Source organism: Scleropages formosus, chromosome 17 (genome assembly GCF_900964775.1).
Source record: "Scleropages formosus chromosome 17, fSclFor1.1, whole genome shotgun sequence".
Taxonomy (NCBI): Eukaryota; Metazoa; Chordata; class Actinopteri; order Osteoglossiformes; family Osteoglossidae; genus Scleropages; species Scleropages formosus.
In genome coordinates, this window is record NC_041822.1 from 23,587,739 (window position 1) to 23,612,008 (window position 24,270).

Here is a 24,270-nt window from a genome sequence, read left to right on the forward strand (position 1 = left end):
AGGGGGCAGCTTGTCTCTGTCCCACACGCTGACGTCCCGCTGAAAGACGTCCCTCAACCGTGCGGCAGCCGGAGCAGCAATGAACGGCACCGCGGTTCTTTTAAAAAAGACCCTGTTCATCCCAGATGAGTGAAAAAACGTTGGTGAAGAAACCGGTCCTTCCTATAAAGACGACACTCGAAAACTGACCACTGAACTGAAGTATTAAAAATTAATGGGGCGAAGCAGCAGGTCTCAGCTGGAAGCCACAGGATGCTGGAAAGTTTGTCTCTGGAGATGAAAAAGTATGAAATATTAACTCAAATCGCAAGGAGCATTTTCTTTCTCCAGTAGTTGTTGTTGTGATTATTATTATTATTAATAATAATAATAATAATAATAATAATATTATAAAAATAAGAAAAATAATAATATAAAAGCGGGTGGTGTAGTGATTAGTGCTGTTACCTTTCGATCCAAAGGTCACAGGTTTGATCCCCACTGCTGGCTGTAGTACCCTTGAATAAGGTACTTACCCTAAATTGCTCCAGTAAAATTACCCAGCTGTATAAATTGGTAAATAACTGTAAGCTGCTTTGAAAAAAAACTGTGAGCTAAATGAGTAAATGTAATAATAACAATGCTGGGTAAGTTCCAGTTCCTATATGTCACGGATTCCAACGAGTCAAGTGGGAAAACAAAATGCTGGAAATTAATCGGAATTAAAAAATCGTTTCAAATCAGTGCAGATCAGCCTGAAAAGGCATAATTTTCACATCACTCCCTTCAGCCGTCCTTCTTTGTCCTCGTCGTCACTTTGACACAACTCACAGCGACACGCTTCGAACACAGAACGGTAACCCCGCCCCCCCCCCAGAGATCAGTGGGCGCCGCAGGAACCCGTCAAGAGTCCTAAATTAATTTCTCATCCTGAGGGCCATGACCATGTGAAAATGTGGTACCAATTTGGGGCACCCAGTCAGAAACAACAAAGTCCGAAATTAGATCGATCTGCAGCCCCCCGCGTTTCCTCCGGCACCCCCACCAGAGCAACTAGAGACGCCGCTCCCGCCACTACTTGCAAAAGGGCTCAGTCGTTATGACCGGTTGCCGTGGAAGCCGTCCCACGCCTTGCCCTCTTTAATTTCGGGCAGACTTCAAAGGTGGGTGATTCAAACACACGGTCACACCCCGGATAGGTGGGGCGCCCTGTTGCCAGGGAAACGTCGCCGGGTTTCTCCCAAAAATGGCCGAGGCCCGGAGCAGAATTCAAGCGGACGAATCTCGGTATTTCGGACGTCTGCGACAGGGTCGGCAGGTGGTGCGACGGTAAGAGCTGCGGCCCGAGGACTCAAATGCCTCGGGTTTGAACCCCACCTCCTGCTGCAGTACCCTAGATCAAGGCACTTACCTTGGATTGAAACGGTAAAAACTGCCCGGCTGTATAAACAGCTACAATAATTGCAAGTCACTTTGAAGAATGACTTAATAATAACAGAGGTTAGGGGTTTGATTGTTAGAGCCTTCACAGACATGCCAATGTCCTGCTTCACCCTGGTGGCTGTCACCCCTCCACCACAGAGTGCCTCAGCTCCCCAATGCAATGCATTAACTGTTACCCTGCTAATCCATCCATTTATATACAAATGTGGATTAGGCTGGGGGGGGGGGGGTATCCAATTTGTACCCAGTTCCATTCCAGCAGTGTATCTTCACTGGGGGGTGCCGGGCTTAGAAGCGGTGATTTAAAAAGATGGGACAGGAAGGGGGTCTGAACGAGGCAGATAAATTGGATGCGCTCGGGTGTGGGCAGGTGTCATTACCGTTGGGCTCGGGGGGGGTAGGGGCCTCCGTATCGGGGTGCAGTTAAGCTCAATAGGGGCCCTAATCTGCAGCACCCAGAAAATGAAGAAGGGAAAAGATGATAAAGAGTGCCCCCCCTGCAGAACATCCATTTCTTCTTAATGTCTCATTTAGAGGCAATTTCTTCTTTAGCTGAGCCGAGGACAGAGCCCTGGTGTACGCCGTCTCCTCCCTCCGCCAGCGGTACGGCTTGTCACACCATATCAAAGGCAATAGAATAGTATGACTCAGAGCTTAGCTGCTGAAATGGTCTTTCGGGAAGGATGCTCTGTTCCACGGAGGGTTTTCCGCCCCATCCAAGAGCAGCCCGCTCTTTAAATGCTCCCGTTGAAAGTCAGAAAAAAGTGAAAGAGAGACAAAAACGTGCCATTTCACAACACAACTGAGGCTCCTCCGAGTCCCGTGCGGCGCTCAGTTTCCCGTCACGGGCTGTAGTAAATCCATGGGCGTTCGAACTGACGTGAAAATCAAACATCCACCTCTCCGCAAAAGTTGCGCTATGAATAAATTTAGCTAATTACGGGCAACGGTTATGTCACTGCCTTGGATTTCGGAAGTAATCCTTTAGTTTCGCAGTGTAATTATCTATCGCCGACGATAAGCACAAACAGGAAAGAGGTTTGGCGAATCCGGGAACGGCTCCAGGCCGTGTACAGCTTTGGAGCCCATGTGTAAACGAGCTTTGTACAACAAGGAAGAGAATTTCAGAATTTGCACAGACGAGGTGTTTCTAAGACAGCGACACCGGGGTCGACCGGGGGCAAAAACGTGACTACAGAGGAGATGGTTTCAGTTGTCCCCCGCACACAAAGCACGGGCCATCCCTGAACTTTCAAAAGCAGGTGATGAGTATACAATACACGCCTACCCCTAGGTCCAGCCTCAACCTCAAATCAATTCAATTCAACTACAAGATCCAACCTCAACCCCAAATCAACCCAACCCAACCACAAGGTTCAGCCTCAACCCCAAATGAACCCAACCCAACTACAAGGTCCAGCCTCAACCCCAAATCAACCCTAACCAATCACAAGGTCCAGCAAAAACAACAAATAATTCCAGCCCAACCCCCAGGTCCAGCCTCAATCCCAAATCATCCCAATCCAACCCCATTTGAATGAAAACCTCACACCGAGCTTCCCACCAAGTCACTACTCTCAACCAGCTACGTCCAGTATACCACAGCATATTTCTTTATCACAATTTGCTTTTATGAACTGAACCAAAGTCTCAAGTGTTCAATAAGTGTTTAAGAGTGTCCTCAGCCGACTTCTTCAGAAGCCACCCTGAAGAAGACCTCAATCGTCTGGAGATCAACAACTTGCGAAAGGGTGACTCACTTGGAAAAAAAGTTTTCAAAACGTGTTTTCTTGGATAAACTTTAAAAGCAATCATAATTTAGCTGGCAAAAATAAGAGTGTCTTTTGGGAACTGTGACTTAGTAGATGTATCTGGAAACTGCACAAAAGCTCTTAATGAGCGTATAAACTTTCCAACATCACTGATGCTGTAGTAATAACAGCCCTCCGCAGATCAGCAAAACTCCCTTCTAAACTGCCCACAAGGGTCTGGGTACAACGATCTGTGTTTCAGTTCCTTTAAACCGTGGCCTGCAGAGTGCGGAGGAGGTACAAGGCAAACATTATGGGTGGAGAACCTTCCAGAAGCCCTGTGAACATAAACTGTACCCAAGAAGGGCCTTAAAGAAATGGTAAAAAGCAGAGATCAGAGATATGTAGAGCAGCCAAAGTTCTTAAAAACTCAAAAGAGAGAACACTGAAGAAAACAGTGAAACGCTGAGATACGCCAGCTCAGTTTAGGAGAAATCCACTTTATAAGGAGTTCCACCAAAACCTCTACTTTGACTTCGGAGGTATTACTTCAAATATACAAGGACTCAGTTTGGATTTCATTGTCTTCCCGACTGCCGTGCGGCGCAAGACCCGATCCACCAGGTGCGACCCTTCGCAGTTATAGTTTGGGTCGTGTTGGGTTAAGTTCTCAACCTCCATCAGCTCGTCTGCCATTTTAACCCGTTACGAGCTCAATGACCATGGTCCCGTTCGGACTGTCCAAACCACATCTGCTCTTCCAAGAGTGCGGATTCATTTTCATTGTTTTCAGGGATTTCTTTTGTCTTCATTGTTCTGTTTCTTTGCATCAAAGGTGATTCCCCCCCACGGATCAGAATGGATTAGCAGCCCAACGAAGGTGTCTGGTTCCACACGCTGTCCAACTGGACAGGTGAACATTTCTCCATTCATCATTTCCGACAATTGAAATCAGTAAATAAATCCTAAAAACTGTCATGCCCCTGAAAAAATCAAAAATAAAACAATAAAATCAATAAAACCAACTAATATAAAGACTGCATGACAGGACCTTTAAGACACTAAAAGACATACCCCAAGGCTAAAAACTATAAATAAATCACAGGTTGAATAAACCCATAAAAATGGATCACTGTATGGATGTTTACATGGAAAGTATATACTGGCTACAAAAGAACACAGGTACACATTCAGTCATTCAGCTGATGCTTTTATCCAAAGTGACTTACAATCTTAAGCTACTTACAGCTATTTACCCATTTATACAGCTGGGTAATTTTACTGGAGCAACTTGGGGTACGTACCTTGCTCAAGGGTACTATACCTGGAGTTGGGATTCAAACCTGCAACCTTTGGGTTCAAAGAAAGCAGATCTATCCATTACACTACCAGCTGTCTCTAGTACAATCTATAGCATGCATTATTGTAGAGTAAATACAGTAAGCACACTATTATAGAGTATTATTATATTACACTATTACAGACACACATACACACACACACTGTCTGAACCGCTTGTCCCATACGAGGTCGCGGAAAGCCGGAGCTTAACCCGGCAACACAGGGCGAAAGGCTGGAGGGGACACACCAAGGACGGGACGCCAGTCCGTCGCAAGGCACCCCAAGCGGGACTCGAACCCCAGACCCACCGGAGAGCAGGACCTGGTCCAACCCACTGTGCACACTATTATACTCTATGCACAAATATAAATTCATCAAGTACACTATTAGAGAGCATTAGTATATCAGACTATTATACTCTATACACTAAATAGAGTAAATAATGACGGTGGAACTGCAGTGTTACATTATGTTTGAATAACTAATGCCAACTGAAGTAACTCCGTTTTAATGGGATTTGGTGATGTTTTACCATAAATGGGTGTCAATTTTACGGGTCCAGGAACACAAAATTTACCACTGAAGTGAATGTAATTTACAGGTTCAATTTATGAGGATTCACCTGATTTATATGCAGAAATTAGCATAAGTGAAGTGCATCAGCCAGGGCAGAAAACCACTAACAATGTTAACAGCTTCAATATTCACCTGTAACTTATGCAAAACATATCTGTGTATCTTTTTGATATAATAAATCACACAGAACTTGCAAAGGGACAGCTGGTAGCGTAGTGATTAGAGTGACTGCCTTTGAACGCCAAAGGTTACAGGTTTGAATCCCAACTCCAGGTATAGTACCTGTGAGCAAGGTACTTACCCTGAATTGCTCCAGAAAAATTACCCAGTTGTATAAATGGGTAAATAATTGTAACCTTAACACTGTAAGTCGCTTGTTTGGAGAAAAGCGACAGATAACTGAATAAATGTAAACCTTTATTAAACCTTATGGATAATTTGCATATTAATATTTCCACCACTCAATTCTAACTGTACTCACAGTCCACGTGAAGCAGTTTTAACATAACTAAAATACCTGAGGCCATCAAAACATTCAGTGTATTAAGATGAGAAATTTTTAACCTGCTTATGCCTTATGTTTTTTTACTGTTCTTTTAAAACACCGGCTTACGTAATAAGATTCTGAATATATGCAAATTTACACTTGCCTTGGCTTGCTTGGTCATCACTCCACATACAACCAAATAATTTAATTCAAATACAATTAATACGCGCTTCACGCATGAAATTAATAAAACGCAACCGGTTTCAGCATTCTAATGGAATACATTATTAAAATATATTTTTTAAAGAAAGCATTGATTGCTGAAAATCACGTCGTCGTCGTGTGTGAGGAAAAGCGCGAAAGAACGCAGCGCTGAAAAAGCCAAACTTAAGCGTTAGCGTGCTCACGGGAAAAGTAAACAATGAGCAATGTGTCCATCTTTATTACTTTAAAATACTTTTTTAATGACACGTTCCAGAGTTTATATTTAATATAACTATACTCACGTTTTTCCTCAGAGTTCATTTCCCGAGCTGTTAAATTAAGCAGGTTTTCAGTGAAGGCGGGGCGAAACTCAACTCTGAACTCTGATTGGTCAACACCGCAGGAGGAACTGGAGCATGGGAGCCAGCTGCGACCAATGAAATCGTCAGGAGTAAGCTGACGTTAAAGAGGTCATTAATATTTCACAGTACACCGACTGTGACGCAAAGCGGGCAGCAGCCAATGAAATGCAGGAGGACGCCACGTTCTGGTAGTAAAAATTGGTTTTTCTTTCTCTGATCAGTGATTAATTTTATGGTGAAAAACTTTTTTTTTCTCATTTTCTTTTTCTCGAAACGTCTTAACGTGAGAAACATTAATCGCGAAAAATTCTAAGTAATTAGGACGCTGGGGGAGGGACAGAAATAACACGAAAGTAATATTTTTCACTAATTGTACCCAAAGTTAAGAATGCAAAATCTACTACTAACCTCTGGTATGTTTTTTTACTGAGTAATGTTCCGTGCATACCTTACCATATTGTTACATAAGTAACAATAGTAAGTAGTTGGATTCGATCGCGGACCCTCAATCACAGGTAGTTCTCAGGTTACGAAAGAGTTTCGTTCCTCAGTTTGTCTTTAAGTCGGATTTGTACGTAAGTCGGAACCGTTAGTTATGTTTCGTATCTAACGTAAGTTAGTCAAATGTTTGTTTTAGTATATAGTATATCGTGTACCTTTCTATGCATAAAAACATTAACATTTTTAATATAATACAGTAGTAACCAATGTAATGATAACAATAAATGTAACTACAATATTTATAATAGAGAGAGACATAGAAAGATATAATAATAACTGTATTTATAATAGAGGAAGAGAGACATCAGGACAGAGCCTTTTACATGCTCCATTATTAAAATTTGAAATTTATTAAAATTCCTTTAAAATTGTCCCGATTGTTGAGCGACTGTAACCGAACCTTTTTCCAGTGTTCGTTGGCGTTTCACCGTTTTTCCAATCGCTTTATTATTTCCACTTTAGTTTCAATCGTGATCATTTTCCTTTTATTTGATGCATCACCATCACTTGCATCACATTTACACTTTTGTGCCATGGTTACGAGGGTAAAAACAAAAAAATTAAAGCTAAATACAGTAACACACAAGACTGTTAACAGCAGGGTGGTCCGACTGAAGGGAACCAAGTCTTTGTCCTACCTCAGGCTCACGAGTCAACGAATCACTGTAGACGCGCAATGTTATGATGTGCGTCGCAAAGTAGCACCCGTTTGTTATGAGAAACCATTGTATATAACACAAATTTTTAATATAATAAGCTTTACGGGGGGAGTTCATAACTACAGTTTGTACATAAGTCAGATGTTCGTAACCCGAGGACTGCCTGTATTCCCTACTTCCAATAGCACGAGGAGCCCCAAGCAATCACAAGGAGAGATTAAGATAAATCTAAGTGAGAGCTGAGACAGCAGACTCAATTTTATAATATGTAACAGTAATTTAAATCATACTGTATGAAAAGCTTTCATAACATTAATAGTCTTCACAGTGTGAAGAGATCGTTCATCTGGGGAGAAAATGATGAGCATCAGTTATTTGTTAATAACCTCACAGCACCTATAATAAAGTGATCTTGGGAACTTTATATCATAAACACCAATATGCGAAAGAAAAAAGTTCACGTCCAAGGAAGAAGCTGTCTCACACCCTGTGATTCCTGGACAAGCTGTGGACCTCGCTCACCCTGCACTGGACAAGCGGTTATTGACAATTAATGGATTTAAGAAAACAGAACATGAACAGACAAGCAAAAAGTTTTCATTTTTGGTACAAATGTCACAATATACGTTCATCCATTGTCATACATTTAAAAAATTGTATTTTAATAAATTTAAGTGAGCTCTTTTGTATGGGAATGTTTTTTTCCATAAGAAATCATGGTAATTTGACCACCTCAAAACAGGAATTTGCGTAAGAGTGATTTCATGGAACAAATAAACGCTGTTATGTGAGGGACAGGTGTAAAAACAAAGGAGTAAATGTGGAATCTTACTACCCGCCGCTGGCAAACCGCTCAAAATGACGTCCTTGAAAAATCATGTGTTCCACGCCAAATCGTAAGCCAGGGTTCTTCAACTACTTCCTCATGTGGGATAGATTTTCAAATGCAAAATGAAGCGAAGGCCAAACATTTCTTTCCCAGATCTGAACAAGAAAAATAACATTAAATACAATATTGTGTGTCGAAGGAACAGGCTGGACTGTTATGGCCTTGATACCTTGATTTTACAATCATATTCAGAATTTGTAAGAAACTCTTTCCATTTTAAGAGAACAGAGCACATCTACAGCAGCACACGCTACTCGACAAAATGACTCTGTCTCGGCTGACCTTTATTTTCTGTTCCCTCACCTCTGATTTACCATGTTTACTCTGTCAACCAAGGCTCTTTCTGTTTGTCTCTGAATGATGAAAATTGCACTCGTTTAACAAGACCTGTGAAGTTCGGTTCATATGAAGTAAGAGCAATCCGTGCACACCAAAGGGGGTGTCGACTGCTCCTTTTTATTGCATTGCCTATTGGCGTCGCAACAAACACAGCATTTACAAACCGGTATTTGTCCAATATAGTCCGATCACTATTAAAATGTCTATATTCATCGCTCACTTTCCTCTTCTTTAAGGTAGGGAGAGACATTCTTGGTTGTCTTTGGAGAAATTTATTAACTTTATTATTAGCAAGAAAGTTCTCGATTGTGTCAAGTCTCCGAACGCGTGCCACAATCGTCCAATCGGGATCTGACAACAAGGGAGGGGGCGGGGCAACAAGGGAAAACCCATTTCCTATTGGTGGAATTTGGACTGGGTACATTTTTTGCTGAGAAACTTTTTATTTTGCAAAGATAGATACATTTTAATTTTTAAAGGCTGGATAAAAAGCGTTTATGGCCAGGATTTGGCTCACGGGCCACCAGTTGAAGACCCCCATCATAAACATGTCGCATGCAATGAAACCAAGCACAAGGGGTCCAAGGTTCAAAACGGGCCAACAAACCACAGTTAAAGAAGAGAAGTTTCGCTTTCGGCAGAACACCACAATGGACCGAGACACCTTGGGGGGGGGGGGGGACACAGAGCTACAGCGCTATATTTCACCCTGGACCGTCATCATCCTTTGTCTCATGACCTCGTAAGCTCTTTAATACCGTAAGTCGCATGGAGAAAGGAGTGCGGAAATGGGGTCGGCTCAATCTGGGAGGGCCTCCAGGCCACACGAACGGAGCCAGCGGCACCATAATCGGGTTTGCACAGCATGGAGGAGAACCTCGATGTAGCTAGAGATCACTGGGCCAGCAGGGGGCGCAGTCATGACCGGAAGGATGATTTATTAACAGGGAGGAGCAGCAATCAGCAGCGTGTTCAAGGCCCAGCAGGCGGACACTGCAACGCAACACGCTGCATCTCGCTTCACCCCGGGCTGCTGTCTGACCTCACGTCCACCGCACACACCTTTTCCAAGAAACTCCGCCCAGCGACTCCCTCCCCCAGCGGAGGCCCTGTCCTTCGTTCTCCCTTTATGGCTGTGTTTATGTTATTCTTTGTGTTGTTGAAACGAGATTTGTGCAGGTTTGGGCGTGACGTAGTCCGGCCCGGTGCCACAACGCAGAGTAAACACAGTTCACAAGTGTAAATGCAGACAGGAATTACAAATATACAACAGAAACACAGACATCACAATAAACGGAAACACGAGAAGAACAGCCGCTGATCCCTGGGGCGGCGTGAACTTACATGCAGTTGGTTATAATAAATACTGTGTGGCCCCTAGAAAAAGGTGCAGATGCCTGAGTCAATAGATAGGTAGTATAAATTAGTTCCAATAATATTAAGTATAATATCAATGAGGATAAATAAGCATCACCTGCTGCTGCAGCCTTGTGCAATTTCCTTATGGATCAATAAAGTCTTCTGTTTGTTTGTTTCTTTGTCTGTTCATTCATTCATTCATTCATTCATTCATTCATTCATATATATCCAAGTTTCCCAGCTCACTCAGGGCTACTCTCACTCCTACTGCACCCTCACTCCATGCCGATATGCTTTCAAATCCAAAAAGCTCTGCGACATGAAATTCTGCTGCAGTCGTCTTGACGACCCTCGGCAACGTTTCACCCCCCCTCGGAGGGGCGCCGTCACCGTCACCACCGTGGGCTCAGGGCCACGATTCGCTCCCGCTCGTCTCCGTTCAGGGGTCCCGTCCCGTCCCCCCCTGTCTCAGTGCTCATGTGCTGTTGGACATTCATTGGACGTTGGACATCGGCTATTCAGTTAGTCCCCTCGCTACAGACAGGCTGCCTGACGGTCAGCTCTAACTACTGCACCACCTACAGCCTTTTATTTTACCAGCAAGCGGCACCACCCTGCTGATGCCTGCTGGGAAATCCACGGGTGGAAACAGGGCTCCTGGGGAGAGGGAGACGGGGGTCAATCGATGGCTCATTGGCAGCACAGCAGCGAAGGAGGGCTGCGGAAGGGCTCGTGGGTAAAGGGGCGCCCGGCGACGACGGAAGATGAGAAAAAACAGACAGGGCCTTGGGGGGGGGGGTGAGCTGTTTACACACCCAGTGGGTGGGGTGGGGTGGGGGGGTCCCGACAGCGGAGAGACAAACGAGCCGCAGCAGAGGCGTTATGAGCCGCGCCGTGAAACTTCATGAAGGGACACACACTCAACACACACTAGCGGCAGCGACTCTTGGCGGGGTACGAGGACGTCTGCGTTCGGGACCAAAGAAGCGGTCGTCCACGGCGGCGGGGGTAAGGCAGGCAGCGCGGCGGACGGCCCCGGGTCCTCGGACCCTCACAATGTGGCCTGTGTGCGCGGAGGAACGGGGGGGGATCGCCTGCTCTCAATTAGGGCACAGCGACGGGCTTCCCAGAGCACAGCTGGCTTCAAAGGGCACACGGAGCCGGGGGCTTTCTTTAAAATGCCCCCCCCCCTCGGCCCAGCCACTATGTGGGGGTGGGGGGCAGAACGCTGATTCAGCACTTCCCGCACTCATCTGGTGCAGATCCTGTGCATAACATTAAAATCCAGCAACCGCAACAACACACATGAAAATCTGCTCTGTTAACACATTATTATTATTATTATCATTATTATTATTATTATTATTGCTATTATTATTGCTATTATTATTTCCTTTGATCCTTTTCTCCAAGCTTACTTATATTTGTACACTAAGCTATGCACATTTATAAACCATTAAAAAACTTTTCTCTATCTAATCAAGGTAAACGCCATGATCAAGGGTACTCCAGCAGCGTACTGTACCCCCGATCAAGATGCTTACTGTGAATTGGTAAAAATTGGTAAAAATTACTGTAAGCTGCTTGGGGGGGTGCGGTGGCGCAGTGGGTTGGACCCGGTCCTGCTCTCCGTTGGGTCTGGGTTTCGAGTCCCACTTGGGGTGCCTTGCGACGGACTGGCGTCCCGTCCCGGAAGTGTCCCCTCCCCCTCCGGCCTTTCGCCCTGTGTTGCCGGGTTAGGCTCCGGCTCCCCGCGACCCCATATGGGACAAGCGGTTCAGAAAGTGTGTGTGTGTAAGCTGCTTCGGAAAAAAGCGTCAAGTAAATCAAAGTAAATGTGTCTGCAGCAGAAGCGGAGGTAAAACCACATGGGACAGGGTAAAATGTCCATGTGGTGAAACGTGATGTTTTTAGCATCTCTGTGCAAACGACTCTGCTGTCTCCGCAGATGGACCTCGGGCCGTAAACCCGTCGCCCGGCACCGCGAGCCTTCAGCTCCCTCAACGGCTGGTTTCTGCCCCGTGGCCCCTGATAAGGGACGGTTCGGTCGGCCCAACAGGAAACAGCTCAGCGGGGGGAACGAGAACCAGCGATGCCCCCCCAGGCACCCGGGGGAGGGGGGCGGGGGGGGGTGTCACATACTTCCCATCAATGCCACGGGAGAGCAGACCAGCTGGATATTTTCATATTTTTCATTTCCCTGTCCAAGAGGGCGTATCACCAGCATTTTTCTTAGCGCCCGTGTTTGCGCAGCTGCACTCGAACTGCTCGGTGGGGGGGGGGGGGGGGGGGGGGGGGGGCGCTGGTCAGAGCCCTGTCCCACATTTACCGTCGCTGCCCCGCTAGTGGGGATCATGGGCGGCAGAAGGCAGAGAGACGCTGCGATTTACCGCAGCGCTGAGGGTGGAGACGGCGGCGGAGGGCGGGGGAGGGGGAGGAGGAGGGCTCCCATTGGACACGTGACCCTCGGGTGAGGAGAAAGGAGACCTGGTGCAGCACATCGAATGTTTACTTAACTGGATTCCCAGCATTCCCCTCCCCCCGAGGGGTCCTCTTCTCCATCCCACAGCCCAGCGCAAGGCCTTCGGCACCAGGTGAGACCAGGGGATGAAGGAGAGACGAACAAAGTCACTTCCTTATAAGGAGGTCTTACATCAGGGCCAGCAGGGGGCGTAGTGGTCGGAGCTGTCGACTCGCAATGAAAAAGGGTTCATATCTTGGGTTCATATCCCACCTGCTGCTGTAGTGGCCCGATCGAGGTACTTACCCTCAACTGATAGAGTAAAAATTACCCTGCTGTATAACGGGATAAATAAGTAGCTTAGTGGACAAACCTGGTATTTTAAGTCTCCTCGGAGGAAAGAATAATGTAACAAAGAAATAAGAAAATAATAACAATGAAAAAATTTTATGAAAAAATGTTGCTAAGCAACTGTTTTTTTTTCCCCTCTGCAAAGAGTGTGAAGGTTGCACCTATTGACACAGCTGGGCCTGGCACACGTACCGCAGTAAACATTATCTATCCCTCAGGGTAAAGCGGCAGGACCCATCCGGGAGCGATGTACATGTCCTCTGGCACTCTGCCAAGCCCTCCATCCTCTGTGCACTCACAGATGGTGATAGACTCATCGGGAATATGATCGACGTATATATTGCAGCATCGGTTTCGCCTTCTTGCGGACGTGGCGTCGAGATGAGTCATCGTGTGGGTGGGAGTCATCGTTTCGTGACCTCACTGTCTTGGCTGTGAGTCTGTGGCTTTGATTTCGGTCTGAGGTATTAAATGTAAACTCATCGGTCATGACAGCTTACAGTATTGCCTGCCGAAAAATTCAAAAACAAATATGGAATCAGCCCGCAGGTTTGTCTCCCAGACAAAGGGGACCTGCGCCTCTGGAACCTTCCGGAACACGTTGGCCGGGAAGTGCGCTGTTAATTATTTTCCCATTGGAAACAAAGGCGAGGCCGTCCTGTGCTCGGTGGAAAGGTCACCTTTCGGGGCAGGGGACACACACACACACGCCCAGGTACCATCTCTATTAAATACACACACACACACGTGCACAGACACGGTTGTGCTGAACACTCTGTCTGTGTTTGCTCACGTTCTAGACTCAGCCCAGCGTTCGCAAGGGCTTTGATCAAAGCGCATGAAGTCGAGCGACATGAGTCACACATCCTAGGGGGCAGAAAGGGCCCGACGGACACGTTAAACACTCCGGCAGAAACAAGAGTCTCCGCAACAACGCGGATTAAATTTCACATTCGTTTTGTGCGACGCTTCTCTCCAAAGTGACTAGCGATGTTACGCTACTTACCATCCTTTACCCCTTTTAGATGGGTCATTTTCACTGTATCGAGTCTTGGTAAGTGCCCTGATCGAGGGCTCTACAGCAGAAGGTGGGATTCGAACCTGGGACCTTCGAGTCCAAAGACAGCAGCTATAACCACTGGGCCTCCTGCTGCACTCTGTACAGATTAATTTCTCACCAGCCACCTGGGACAGCAGATAGTGTAGTGGTTAGACCCAAAGGTTGCAGGTTCGAATCCCACCTCCAGCTGTAGTACCCTTGAGCAAGGTACTTACCGTAAAATTGCTCCAGTAAACTTACTCAGCTGTATAAATAGGTAAATAGTTGTAGATAGACTAACATTGCAAGTCACTCTGGAGAAAAGCATCAGCTAAATGAGTCAATGTCAGAATACGCCAAGCTCATTTGCATATGGGATCCCGGTTGGGAGATTGAAACCCAATGCCAAGTCCAACCACGTCCATTACCACCGCGTAAAGCCAACCGCCCAAAGTGTTAAACGTCCTCTTCTGAAGGAAACCTCTCGAACTGGCCTTCAGTGGTGTGCAACGCTGCGGTTTGGAGTGACCGCGAACTTGACTGCGAGCGACACGAGGACCGAGGCGAACCCTGCCGCAGGAGGCGCCGCCGCGTCGCTCACTAGGCCGCGCCAAAGAAGAGCGTCGCTCGTCTTCCCGATTAGCATCTTCACCCAGCCGCGAGCGGCACGACCACGAATGGCATGAATGTTCAATGAAATAACGCAAACCGTTAAATTCGACAGGGTCCCGCGAGGACCGGCATCGGCGCTTTCTCAGCAGCGTCTGCGCCGCGCCGCCAGATAAATTTAATTTAGATTAAAGGACCGGGCTCTCCATGACAACGCGCGGTTTCGAGTGTTAATACGATTTACCGCGTTTCCTCTCTGCTGCAGTCGAGTAATTTGAGATAAGGAGCTCCTTTTGGACCGCGCTCCCGTTCCAAGGCTCGTGGCAGGAACCTGGGCATTAGCACTGCAGCTAACAGCGTGGCTAACATGGTCATCGGTTCTCGTGCGGTGAACATATGTCCATATGTCCATAAGACCGGCATCACTGAGCTCCATTTCCCGCTGCTCCCGTGTCTATGGAGGGACAAACCCGGGTACGAAAGAAGCCGCCCCCCCGCGGATGGGGGAAAGGACTTCCCTCCATTCACCTGCACATGTGACATACTTCCTCTTTAACTGAGCCACCCATCGACCGAGAGAAGGAGCCTTAACCGCTTTAAACGGTCAGCATCGCATGCCTGAGCTGCGGCTAAGAAATCCCATGGGGGCCCTGCTATAGGACTATAGAGCGCGGTCCCCTGGGCCTTCTTTTCGACCGCTCACTGAGAAACGACGTCATCAACCTCGACATCATCCCCCCACAGCTCGGTCTATCTGCGAAAGGGGTCACTGGACACAGTCCGCTTCCTGAACCAGCTACCGTGCGCTCGGGAGGAAGACGGAGGAGGAACGTGGCGGAAAATTCCGGAAAGTCTTCCACATGCTGACACCAGCTCAACGCTTAGGCCAGAGCAAACGCTCTCGGAGCCTCCCGCACCTTTCGGCGGATCGCACACGTTGACAAACCGCCCCGGACACGAGCCTCGCCTCCCACGCGCGCTTCCAGGAGGAACGTGGGGGCGCAGTACCAGCCCGCGATGGGCCAAAACCGTACGCCAGCACCGTACGCCAGCGCGACCGCCCGAGTTGAGGAGATCGGCCCTGCGGCGAGGCTATCGGCTCACCTACCCAGCGTTCCAAGCGCTGTCATCTCCAGGAAACGCGCAGGATGACAAAGGAGAGCGTGGGCGCTGCTCGAGGGCAGGCTGGGCTGGTGGAAACAAGGCCATTGTTCTCCAGGTTCCACCACGGAGGGGAAGCGCTCGGAAACCTCTCCGCCTGAGACACGCTCCTTCCCACCGCGTTCCTGCGGGACAAACACCGCGGCCTGTTCCCGTCAGACAGGAAGTGCGGGAAGTGGATCCTCTGCTGGGTGACGTTCCTCCTCAAACACAAGCGTGCGAAGGCATGGAGAGCCAAACACCTCCTTTACCACTCAAACGGGGTGAAAACAGAGCCTGCGGTCCCCTGATCGCAACAGATCCTTCAATGTATGGAGAGACGGAGAGACAGGCAGATAGACAGAGAGAGACACACAAAGAGACAGATGACAGAGAGACAGATAGAGTGAGACAGAGAGACAGACGAATGGACAAACAGATACAGAGAGATAGAAGATGGACAGACAGATCCATGGATGGATGGATGGAGAGCGAGACATAAAGGGACAGCTGGTAGAGTAGTGGTTAGTGCTATTGCCTTTGGATTTAAAGGTTGTAGGTTTGATCCCCACCTCTAGCTATACCACCATTGAACAAGGTATTTACCCTGAATTACCCCAGTAAAAGAAATTTACCCAGTTGGAGAAATGCAAATAATTGAAACTTTAATACTATAAGCTGCTTTTGAGAAAAGCATCAGAGAAATAAGTAAATATGGACAGACAGATATACAGCCAGCCAGTCAGTCAGTCATCACTCTGTGCTCAAGGGGTGCTCAGTCTCCCTGCAGAGGTGATGCTGATGGTCCAGTGCAGTGAAACAGAGTAAAGTGTGGCGAGTGGCCCAGCGGTGCTGGTGATGAAGCAAACGTGTGGAGAGGAGGCCTCAGGAACATGTGAATTTGGCTGATGAATTATGAATTAATTACACCCAAGTGTTTGAGTGGAGAAACCAGCAGGCTGGCAAAAGTCACCCTTTGGGAGCGACGGTGGAATGAAGTGTGAAGGAAAGACGGGATGGAGCGAGACCTGGAGCGGCGCTCATTGCACACTGGGCTTTACTGTTCCCCCCACCACGCTCTGTGTGTGTGTGTGTGTGTGTGTGTGAGCACGCCCTCCCGTGCCACCGCTGCGGCACACAGCTATCGGCACTAATGTCAACTCTCCTCACCGCTGCTTTTCTTACGCTACCTCATTAGCATACACATTTGCATATCCACAGCCTCACTTCCACACGTTTAAGAAGCTGGGACTCGCCGGCCGCAAGCATCCGCAGAGCTCGCGCTCTAACACACACACACACACACACACACACACGTTTGCTAAGGGAACTCTTTACACTCACGCACACACATTTTACCCAAATGCGGTAAAAATGTGCCGCACTCCTTGCTGTACACCACAGCGGACAGTTCACACACAGAGAAACTGTTTTCCAGCAAAAGCTCAACAGACTACGACTGGATGGGTGAGAACATCAAAAATTGTGTGTGTGTGTCCTTTGTGGAGATGCCTGTGGCGCTGCGGTGTCAAAAAATGGAAAATGGAGCAACAAATGCATATCGCGGTAATTAATAATCAGAGGGGTCCTCTGACGCATCCGAGTTTGTAAACAGTGGCTGTGGGGGGGGTTTGCGGAGAAAGACAACTTTCCCTCCGGCTCCCAGCATGCACCACTGTTGCTGCCCCCTCCATTGCGTCCAGCTGGAGGGCTCTCAAGGGGACCCGCGACACACACCTCCTCGCCCCCGAGCCCCTGGGAAGGGGGGCAGGAAAGGGGGCGGAGCGAGAGCAAAACGCCAGAAGACGAGGAGAAAACCGGCAGAGCGCAAATTCCCAAAGCCACCTTGTTTATTTTTGTCCCGGGGGGGTATTTGCGGGAACGCGAAACGGGGAGCTTGAATCACAGTCCAAATAGACACACACACGCACACACACGCACACGCACACACACACACACGCACACACACACACACACACACACGCACACGCACACACACACACACACACACACACACACACACACACGCGCACAGAGTCTGAAACCGCTTGTCCCAAGCAGGGTCGCGGCGAGCCGGAGCCCGACCCGGCAACACAGGACGCAGGGCTAGAGAGGGAGGGGACGCACCCAGGACGGGACCCCAGTCCATCACAAGGCACCCCAAGCAAGACTCGAACTCCAGACCCACCAGAGAGCAGGACCCGGTCAAACCCGCTGCGCCACTGCACCCCCAGTCCAGACAGACTTGTGGTGTAAAGGATTCTGGGAAAAGGGGGGCCCTGCTGTTGTACCCTTCGTCACACTAAAACAGCAGCTGGCTGCTTCGGGAAATAATAAATGGTGGGAGGAGCCAACATCCAGCTGGGTCCAGCGTGGAAGAGTAAGAGGTCCGAGGGGCTGGAGGAAAGAATCTGCTGGATGGCTCAAGAACAAAGAGCTGACAAAGAGCTCAGAGAAACTTCCAGACTCGGAGAGCTTCCTGCTGCATCCAAGGTGCGTACTTCTGAAGGTCAGCGGCTCTTAGGGGCTGGAGTTACTGACATCTGGCAAAGATCACGGCTGCGTCAGAAGGCGAGGAGAGCGGACCGCCGAGGGAGTCCAAAGCAGGTCACTGTCCCACCAGGACCGCTGGGACATCACGTCTCAAAGCGTTGAGATCCTACTGGAAGCAACACGGTCGTGACATGTGGTGCAGAGTGATGAGTTACACCCAGTGGTGAAGGTCTCAGATTTCCACTAACACGCTTTGGTCAAGCACATCCGGTCGGTCGCTGGGGCTACGTTCACGGTTCTAATACCACGTGGAGAAGAATGTGGACCAACCGGGGTGTGATTGAGGAGACCTCTCACCAACTGTCCCTCTGCTTCCTGGCAGGCATGGCGGAGTTGGACTTTGCCTTTTCCCAGAAAGAACCAGTTTGCGACGTCCCGTCACCATGGCGACGGCGAGGGGGTCGTGCCACAAAGAAGGGCCCAGAACTCAATCAGTCCGTGTTTGACGCGCTCAACCGGACACCAAAAAGAACGGCGAGAGGTTTTTCTGGCCTTCTCCCGATGCTGGGGGGGGGAGGGGGTGAGGCCCCGCAGTCCAGCCAGAAGAAAGACCCTCTTTCATGGGGCCGAGCAAAATGGAAACAGCTCACATTCCTGCCTTTCCGCTCCTCGGGAGAACAGGGAGGCGGCACGAGGGCCACACCTGAGAGGACACGTGTCCAGCGTGTCTCCGCTAACCGGCAACGACCTTTGGATTCCAGATAAAGCGAAGCTGCTCGGGGAAAGGCTCTCCGACTCCTGGCGCGCAGATGGTGCCAGCGATGGTGTCCGCCACAGGAGGGGTGTATGCATGCGTGAGCAAGCACAAAGACGCACACGCGTGTTTACGCGCTCGTGTACACACAGCACATGGGTAACGAATACCGTCCACATCATCAGTGTGTCCCCAATTGAAATGGGTAACGTGCGACGGTACATTCCAGAAGCACATGGGCCTCCGCTGGAGTCGCTGCTCTCCGTATTTCCTGGAGAAGAGTGACAGGTGCAGTCGGAGGGAGGAGGTTCCCATGAAAGGAAGAGCCATTGGCAGACACACCCACGGGGGGGACACGGTGCCAGCCGAACCCTAACCCTAACCCTAACCCTTAACCCTAAACTTAACCCTAACCCCAATACTAACTCTTAACCCCTGACCCTAACTATTAATGCCTAACCCTAACCCTAAACTTAATCCTAACCCTAACTCTTAACCACTAACCCTAACCCTAACTATAAACCCTAACCCTTAAATGCTTAACCCTAACCTTAACCTTTAATCTCTAACCCTAAACTTAATCCTAACCTCAACCCTAACTCTTAACCACTAACCCTAACTATAAACCCTAACCCTTAATGCCTATCCCTAACCTTAACCCTTAACCTCTAACCCCAATCCAAACACTAACCCTAAATCTAACCCTAAGGTGGAAAGTGAATAAAAAGAGACAAGCAATGTCCACCACGCGAACCCACCAGCTCATCACAGCAGCGCCTGAACTGAACCTCATATGGTCACAGTGTATTTCCCCCCCCCCTTTTACCACAAGTGTCCAAAGTGGGACTTTGTTCAAAATCTCTCCCAAACGGAACAGACAGGCAGCAATCGTGATAATCCGCCATCCTCCCCTTCACACACATACTGATTCTGGGTTCTCTCTTCCCTGAGCTGCATGTAATAATGACCGACCGGGATGTGGTAAAGCGATTACAACGGTCCTAAAATACACACGGACGTTCTGGATGCGCGTGACAAAGGGCCTCTTCTGTCCCCCGACACAATGTTTATTGATTCGCCGCAGAGTCTCCAGAAAAGTGCTCCTGAAAACAGCCCCGGGGGGTTGGGGGGGTGAGGGGGCTGACACATAATTGATTTTTGTTTCGACCACTCGGTCATTTGAAAGGCAGTGGTCGAACACGACGACGGCTTTTTTTAGACAGCGAGCAAAGACAGAGCCGTGGGCTTGGTGTGGAGAAGCCGTACTGCCGACACGCCGGTTCCCCGGCGCTCCTTGTGAACGGCGGTCAGCGCGGCGCCTCACAAAGCGCCCATTCAGCACTCACGATGACCACGGTGCTCAGAGACAGCGGTCCATCCGGTCGCCTTCTTCCCCAGCTCAATAACCTCCAGTCCCAGGAGCCAGAGCCCCTCCCCCACCCTGTAAGTGACCATTTTACTGTTTATTCAACAGCACACAAAGAGCTTTAGACACAGACACTGATTTATGGACACAGCTTGTGTGTGTGACACCACCATGTTGCTGGTTCACATCCCTCCAGTAGCTCCTACAGAAGTGACATTCAGATAGCAAATACATAGATAATCGTAGCAGATGGTGTTGGACTCATTTATGGAGCCATCAGGAGCCCAGGAAAGAAGTGGCTCTGAAGGAGATCGGATTGAGACCCTTCTTGAGTGTGGGAGGGATTCAGCAGCTCTGAGGGACACGGGGAGCTCATTCCAGCACACTGGAATCAAAATAGAACTGGATAGCACTGCTGCCATAAGTCAGCGGGCCGTTAAAAGGTTGCTGGCTCGCACAGCTATGAATCACGACCCCACAACGCGCACCGTCACATTGTGGATGACTGACTAACTAAAGCCCAAGCAGAAAGGGTCCAGAGCTGTTCGTAACTGAGGATGAATTCCCGCGGGATCCAGGTGGAAATCAACAGTTGCCACAGTGTGAGGAGCAGGAACGCGGTACGAGAGGGCTTTACCTCAGTGAGGATCCTCAGAGCCCACCCTGCCGGAGCAGAGACTAATTCCAGCTCTTACATCAAACATGGTACTGTAGTTCATGAGAATATTACTGCAATATGACTGCAGCTCACCAGACAAGTCAGTCACGCTCGCGATATACATAAATGAATCATTTTTATATTAGGAAAGAAAAGGTGGCATTTGGTTGGATATACACTGAAAACACAAAAACAGTGGTTCAGAGCCCTACTGGCTGGTGGATTATGGGCAGAAAATGTATTACTCATAATATGAAAAACAACTATAATTTACCTGTCACTTTCAAAAAAATAAGTAGTCGATGTTATTATTTTTTTATTATGTTATTTGGCTGATGCTCCCAAGGTAAGTAAAAATGCCAGGCTTTCTATAATACATCTGCATGCATGACAGTAAAGAGTAGCAATTACACAATATCACACTTTCTTTGTTCTCAAAATACCTCTTCTTGGTGTTACAGCCGAGTTATGAACTTTTCAAGATACGAACACTTTCCCGTTTATTTTTAATAGCATTTTCTGCACTTACTTATTATATAATACTTTTCTGCTATGGAAGCGTGACAATCGATCCCCGCTCACTCTGTGTGGAGTTTGCATGTTCTCCCTGTGTCTGCGTGGGTTTCCACCGGGTGCTCTGGTTTCCTCCCACACTCCAAAGACATGCTGTTCGGGTTCCCCCGTAGTGTGTGAGTGACAGAGAGTGTGTGTGTGTGTGTGTTCCACTGACGTATGGATGAGTGACCCAGTGTAAGTAGTGTATCTAGCAGTGTAAGTCACCGCGGTGAATAAGGTGTATGGGCTGATAACACTACGCAGAGTTCATTGGAAGTCGCTTTGGAGAAAAGTGTCTGATAAATAAATGTAAATGTAAATCTAAACGTGACCTGTATTTACCCCCTGAACACAACAGAAGCCTGTGACGGCCGTGAATTCAACTCACTTCCGCAGCGTTTACTGCTCGTGTGCGGTGTTCCCGAGTGTTGGCAATCAATAACCAGGGGAGGAACACTGCACATGTTTATGGGACTATTCAGCACTGAATGAGTCCTTATGGACAGAAGGTATTTCAATGTTCTAAATTCTAAATTAGTTTTCATTTTAATGTCGCTCAAAATTAATAAAACATTAAGAAGTCAGAGTATGTTCTATTTTCAATATTTCTACAGAATCTATCTTGCAGATAAATTGTGGGACATCCGTTTTTTTGTCTGACACCCCTCCTCCACCCAGCATCAGTCTCCAGTCACCCAGGAGGTGTTTGGGCTCCGAGGAGGAGCACGAACCTTTCAGCTCCAATTGGCCGACTAAAATTAGCGCCAATACTCCGAGTGCCGTAGTCAGTAATCGCCGCCTGCAGAGCCGACTAATTACAGCGATTCAAGGGCGCGGGCCGGTCACACGGTGGTGGGATGTACCGCGGTAAAAGGGTGGGCTGTATTACGGCCTAGTAATTGCTGCAGACTCCACACACACGCACAAGCACAAGCAAACATACACAAAACCACACGTCCCCCGGCCGGGAAGCCGTGACCGTGCAGCTGTGTGGACAAAGGGAAGAGGAGGAAACCAGAGGCGGGCGGCGCAGGACCACACCTTCGCTCACATCCTGCAGAACTGCGAGACGGTGGCACGAGGTGCCCTTTTCCACACCAAGGCTCTTCACTTCCCTGTCGGAAATAGACCAAGGGGTCAAGCGGCTTGTCAAGCCCACCCCCCCGGACCGCGTCTTTGGAGAAGGCTATTTTCGGTCATTGTCGGTTTCTCCCAGAATCCTCTGCACCACATCCGCAGCTGCCTTGAAGAGGTGGGTTAGAAGGGAGGAAAGGTGGGGGAAACACCTAAAGCCCATCAGGTGTTTTACAGTGTCAGGTGTGTGTGTGTGGTTTTGGGGGCTGGGGGTCATACACAGACCGTAACATAGCACCGATACATTTCGGACAGAAGACACCCAGTTCAGCTCTGGCTCTGCAACGCAGTGTGAGCTCAGCTGGGGCTACGAGCGAGGAACCATAGACACGCAACGTGGATGCGCACACGCACAGGACACAGGTCAAGAGGGGCCGGATAGCGACACGGCACAACGTCGTCCCATTCGCTTTTACAACACCCAGGAGGCACTTTGGCCCTTAAGTGCCCTAAGGAGCGTCTGCTTCGGTTGCTATGGCAACAGATGGCTATAGGTTGCACTCCTGACACCAGAGCCCAAAATTCCAGCTGATGGGAATTAACGTGACCTCCAGCGTTTTAGCTAGAAGCGTCTAGGTTTCAATCACAGAACCATCCTCACGATTGCAGAAAACAGTAATTAAATTTAATTCTGAATTTAAAATGTATTTATTAAATACTGAAAAGTAATTCAGTTATTCTGCAAATATTTGAATGACCAGGCTGTTCAGTGCATCACAATTTTAAAAAATTAAATTTTCTACAATTTTCAAAAAAAAAAAATCAAAGCAGAACAGATATCGCTAAAAAAAAAAAACTCTTCATTCCTATTTTCGAAGTGATTTAGTTGCATAAATCTTTTAATATTAACATAAAAAATACACAGATCTGGTAAGGAAGTGTCATAAATGCTGAGCAATCCTAGAAAGGTCGCAGGTTTGAATCCCACCTGCAGCTCTAGTATCCATTATGAAGGTACACACACACACATTTTCAGAACCGCTTGTCCCTTACGGGGTCACGGGGAACCGGAGCCAACCCGGTAACATAGGGCGTAAGGCCGGAGGGGGAGGGGACACACCCAGGACGGGACGCCAGTCCGTCACAAGGCACCCCAAGTGGGACTCGAACCCCAGACCCACTGGACAGCAGGACTGTGGTCCAACCCACTGCGCCACTGCACCCCCATTATGAAGGTACTCACCCTAAAATTGCCACGTTGTAAACAGGGTAAATAATTGTAAGTAGCTTCCCAGTGTAAGTTGTTCTGGAGAAAAGTGTACAAGTGGAGCAAAATAAATAAATGTAAATTGATTTAGAAAATCACTTACTGGACTATCATTTGAAAAGGATTTTTTTTTTTTTTTCCCCACTGTACATGTGAACAATCCCCTAGCAGCCCCTCTCCCATGACTCGTGCGGTCTTTCCAGGATGGAGGGTAATAATAGAAAGTCAACATCACGCTGAGACTTGGGAAGTTCAGGAGTGCCAGTGAAACTCATGGAAGTGCTGAAGGTCCAACAGCACACACACACATTTTCAGAACCGCTTGTCCCATACGGGGTCGCGGGGAACCGGAGCCTACCCGGCAACACAGGGCGTAAGGCCAGAGGGGGAGGGGACACACCCAGGAGGGGACGCCAGTCCGTCCCAAGGCACCCCGAGCGGGACTCGAACCCCAGACCCACCGGAGAGCAGGACCCGGTCCAACCCACTGCGCCACCGCACCCCCCGGTCCAACAGCAGGAACCTTGTATTTACAGGATCTGAGAAAAGTGTCGTTGCCGTGACGTTAGCGTGAATGTAAACACTGTGTGTGTGTGTGTGTGTGTGTGTGTGT

At 48.4% G+C, this 24,270-nt stretch overlaps 1 protein-coding gene across 4 annotated transcripts in view; it reads right to left on the reverse strand.

Moving 5' to 3' along the window:
• The window catches only part of LOC108921908 (breakpoint cluster region protein-like), a 63,448-nt gene that overhangs the window by 26,605 nt on the left and 12,573 nt on the right, over positions 1-24,270 (reverse strand). Inside the window, exon 1 of one of the 4 annotated variants that reach the window (XM_029259471.1) lies at positions 15,459-15,870. The exons of 1 other annotated variant lie outside the window; for it this stretch is intronic. In XM_029259471.1, coding sequence (XP_029115304.1) covers positions 15,459-15,480 — 22 coding nt within the window. In that variant the 5' untranslated portion in view covers positions 15,481-15,870. Of the gene's footprint in view, positions 1-6,083; positions 6,315-15,454; positions 15,871-24,270 lie in introns of those variants that run through there. 2 more of the 4 variants (XM_029259473.1, XM_029259472.1) reach the window with 2 other exon arrangements.